At 30.8% G+C, this 5010-nt stretch overlaps 1 protein-coding gene across 1 annotated transcript in view; it reads left to right on the forward strand.

The window, feature by feature from the left end:
* Positions 1 to 5010, forward strand: part of LOC106469478 (C2 domain-containing protein 3-like) — a 70195-nt gene that overhangs the window by 33967 nt on the left and 31218 nt on the right. The window contains exons 9-10 of the mRNA XM_022398010.1: positions 1859 to 1916; positions 3840 to 3995. Coding sequence (XP_022253718.1) covers positions 1859 to 1916; positions 3840 to 3995 — 214 coding nt within the window. The remainder of the gene's footprint in view (positions 1 to 1858; positions 1917 to 3839; positions 3996 to 5010) is intronic.

Raw genomic sequence — 5010 nt, forward strand, 5'->3', positions numbered from 1 at the left:
GTTATGTAACTCACGTGAAATTTCTTTCCAAAAATGAAACTAGTGGATGAAATTGTTTTAAATTTGATAAGAACTTTTATTTATTTTTATTTAGTTTGTTTTATTTATTTCCTAAAATATGTAGTTTCAGAAAAATATTTAATTTTGATTTTTTCTGCTATTTCTAATAAAAATTCATTATTCAATTATTATTAATAATTAATTTAATAATTATTTGCAATTGGACTCTGAAAGTTCATCCGCAAGGTGATTTTCATTTTGAGTATAAAAATACTATTTATTATCTTACAGTTTTCATATTTCATTTGTATAATCTCTAAAACCTCCTAAATTAATTTCAGAAGTTTTTTTAAGGTAAATATTTATATTATATTTTCCATTTTCTCTACTATGTCATTAACTCTAGCTATTATCATCAATGTACAGTGCAATGAAATGTTTAAAATTAAGAAATGGAAATACGTACTTACCTTTGTAGACTAGTTTTAATATATCTTCTTTGGGTCATATGCATACTTTCACGTCTTTACAATTTTCACTTATAGTTTAATGTTTTATTTTCCTTTCCTGTTCCTTACTGTTTATTATTTATGTTAACACAAGTTGATGAGTACGGGCGGGCAGAAGAACTGTATGAATGGCTGAGATACTTCAGCTTATGTCTGAATTCTTTTTTACTCGCTTGGTAATATAAGCCTTGCAGAGTGAAGTGTTTGTTATTGTATAAAAGTTATTAAACCTTTCAAATATGAATTTTGAAACACAAATGATGCATAATTAACTAAAATATAAAATTAAAACTTAAATACAGTTTTATTCCCTATCTAACTATAACATATTTAGGGTAAGAAACAATTGAAGTGCTATCATGGATCAGGTAGCCAACAATACTACAAGCAGTTAGATCTATCTGATGACAACGACTTGGCACTAATTTCAAAATAACTATCGTTGGATTATAGTGTAAAATAAGCTCTTTCTAATGAATATAAGCATGTGTGTCTAGTAAGTATATATTGACTTGTAAAGTGCAAGGATATGCATAGAAGGTGAATGTGACATCTGTTAGGGGGTTGATAAAATTTATTTATTTATTACTATTAGATGAAAGAAATTAAAAACTTGGAAACATACCACTAACTGTTTATCAAAAATATTTGTATCACCAGAACCATTGCTTATTTTTGTGTGTCTGTAATTAAAGCAAGCCCCCTGAAAATCCTGGACCTGCTAGTAGTGATTATATCACCTTTGTAAAATTATTATGAATACAGAAACTAAAAAGGTATTTTATATTTGTATCATCAAGAATTTTAGTGTTATTTACTTTAATGTTATATGGAATATAACAAATAATATAATTTGTTATATTAATAAATTATATTAATAATTATATTGTTATATAATTATATTATATTAATATAATATAATGAAATAACTGATTTAAAATTAACCACATTAACTGAATTTTCAATTAGAAAATCAACTGTTTGTCTACATTGTAACTACATTTTTTTGTATTATTTAAGGTTATTAGACCATTTAGAACAATCTCATTATTTTGCAATATCCAAAGTTTAATTGGCACTTTATTTAGTTTGGACATTGCACATTAATGTGATAATTCAGAAAGACTTGGTGCAATAGACTTAGGAATTAATTTTGTAAAAGTTTTATTAGTACTAGTTACAACTTATGTTACAACTATACAAGTTACTACTTTATTTATAATCTAATAAGTATTAGTAGAGAAAAATATGTTTTTACCTTTTATAATTATAGTTCAACTTATACTACTTTATTTCTGTTGATCAACTGAATGTATTTCACTTTTGTTATTGTGATCTTTCTGTTTAAGATTAACAGGGTTGAAGCTTGTGGATACTCTGAGAAGCTTGTTCCTGGCAGTGAAATAAGTAAGAAGTGAAACAGAAATATAATTAATTTAACCTATGATTACATCCGAGAAATACTACCATGTTTTCTATTTCTATATTATTGAATATCTTTTGATTGTTTTTATGAAAAAAAACTGCTGGAAATTAATATACACATTATACAACATGAATTTTTGCATGTTAGTATTTTCATTCAAAATTATAATTTTACATTATGGTATATTATCTCCTTTCACAGATATAGCTATTCTCGTTCAGTGCTGCCCTCTATAAAAAAGTTTTACATCCCATAAGCCTTGAGCTTCCCACGTACCCCACTGTCAATGTGGTTCAACTATAAATCATCATGCAATAACCAACCACCAATAGGAGTGTGATACATCCTCCTGACGCATGTGACTCCTTCTATTTGAATCTACCAAGCTATTGCTTCTTGTTTGGCAGTGCTTGTGTCAAGACATTTTTCATTGTGCTCTTCAATTGTGTTTTTCTTTTTAATTTAGTGCATTTTTTGAAATTTTCTTTGAACTGTTTTGTCCTTTATTCTGAAGTGGAATTGTTATTTTCATTTTTACAAAAGTTTGTGAACTTAAGAATAACTTTTTTTTCCCAGTTTTTCATTTCTTTATTCTAACACTGTTGTGTTTGGTCATTCATTTTTAACTATGAATTCCAAAGTCCAAGTTACCACTTCGGAGGTAATACCTTCTACCAGCACACTCACACAAGCTGCAGGTGAGGGGAATTTGACTATTATCAGTTCTTATCTGCCATGAGATTGATTGTTATATGAGCCAACCTTCTTCTCCTGATGTTTTTGATATTCCTCTTCGAACCTGTTCAGGAAGATGAGGAATTTGACATTCTTTTTCTTCCATCCGATTTTGCCATGTCTTCCTATGCCTCTACTGCAGAATCAGCTAGGCCTAATATGGCTTTTTTTGGACATGATTTCTCAGGTGTGTTCATTTTTATTGGTTCCTGGTGGCTGGGTTTTGGATGCAGTTGCCTTGCTGTGTATGGTCCATTGCACCATAGCCACTCTACACCTTGAGGCATATCCTTTTTACTCTCACCCACATTATTGTCTTCACAGGGATTGAGCTTCCAATATAAGGTAGTTTGGATCACTATCCAAATTATTGTTCTCTCCCATTTGGATGTGCTCCTCCCATTTTCACCCATGTTTGGAACACCTCTTTCCACACTGGGTGTAGAGTGTACCTGGTACAGAAGTGGGGCAGTCTCCTATGTGGGATCCTCTTCTGCAAGAATCTTCCCTTTTCGGGTGTTCTTCGGAAGCTTTCGAAGGATGCTTCTTTCTTTCCCTTGCACTGGTCTCTCCACCTGTTCAAAATGAGTTTCTAGCTATTTATGTGAGAAAAGGTTATCAGAAGTTATAATTTTTCTATACTGAAAATGTATTTCCAATACACTAGTACTTTCATTTACTGTCAAAAATTGAAGGGATTGTTTGGTAGAATCAAATAGAGGGAGTCACATGCATCAGGAGGGTATGTCGCACTCCTATTGGTGGAGGATTATTGCATGATGATTTGCATGCAAGACGCAGTTGAACCACATTGATCGTGGAGTATGTGGGAGCTCAAAGATTGTGACATGCAAAAAAATTTTTGCATGTAGAGGGCAGCATTGAACAAGAATAGAAGGGGAGATAAGTACTTATCGGAAATACACTTTAAGTATAGGAGAATTATAATCTCTGGTGCATTTGTAGGTAACTCTAGATAAAAATATATTAATTTAAGCAAAAACAACTACTATTTGTTCTAGTTGACAAAAGTTAACAGTTTCAAGAACTAGTGTATGTTTTGTGAGTTTGTTGAGTTTGGTATAGTAATATTTTGTCTCTGGTATGTTCAAAATACAACTGTATTGTTTGTAACCTGTTAAAAAGGAACCGATTTCTGACTTTCTTAGAAGTATCAGAGGAATCTCCGAGAAAAAGTTACACCTTTGAGATACAACTGATTGCTTTGTATGGAATGAAATTAAAATCTAGTGAAAATTGGAATGAGACAAACTATATTGTTCGATATTACCTTCCAGTGATTCCTAATAGAAGTAATGATTCAGGTATGGTAAAAAATGTTTCTTCACAACTATATTGTTCGATATTACCTTCCAGTTATTCCTAATAGAAGTAATGATTCAGGTATGGTAAAGAATGTTTCTTCACAACTATATTGTTCGATATTACCTTCCAGTTATTCCTAACAGAAGTAATGATTCAGGTATGGTAAAGAATGTTTCTTCACAACTATATTGTTCGATATTACCTTCCAGTGATTCCTAATAGAAGTAATGATTCAGGTATGGTAAAAAATGTTTCTTCACAACTTTTTCTTTCCACTTGAACTAAGCTATTGTACTAGCACACTTTATAAAGGAAACCCATTTGCCTATGACACACACACGTGGACACTGAATCTTATTACAATAGATCTTGATAAGAAATGTTGAAATTGTACATTTTCAGCTTTGATTTATAATTTTGTCTTACATTTGTTTCAAGTAATCATTTTTTTCTCACAAGGTATACAAATCTATGTAAGGAGATTTGTAACTGAATGAATAAATATATATTTATAGAAGTGATCACTGACTGCTTGTAGAGTGCAAAATTCCCAAAGGAATACATCAGCTCATTGGTAAGCTTGAGGGCATCTAATGCTAAACTATTCGGTTTGATATTTACACTAGCAATGTATAAAGATGTTTAAATAATACTTATTAAGCACTGCACTTTTTTTTTATAATTAAATTTTAAAAACTTCAAGAAATTTTTATTGCAATCTTTCATTTTGATAGATACATTTCTTCATATTAAGAAACTAAAATATGAACTTTGAGGCAAATACTGACTACAAGACCCGTATTGTAGTAGTTTTTATTTTTATCATTCGCAAAATAACAGTCAAATTTAATAGAAACTAAAACAGTTAATCATGTTGTTTTTGTCATTAACATTCCGGATGCTGATGTATTTGATCAGTGCTTTCTCTTTTCGTAATGTATAGTCAGTGAACAGTTGCCAACAGGAATGTCGAGAGCCAGCACAGGCCCCGGGGCTAACATTCTCGCTGGGCCC

This window comes from Limulus polyphemus, unplaced genomic scaffold (assembly GCF_000517525.1).
Source record: "Limulus polyphemus unplaced genomic scaffold, Limulus_polyphemus-2.1.2 Scaffold3507, whole genome shotgun sequence".
Classification (NCBI taxonomy): domain Eukaryota; kingdom Metazoa; phylum Arthropoda; class Merostomata; order Xiphosura; family Limulidae; genus Limulus; species Limulus polyphemus.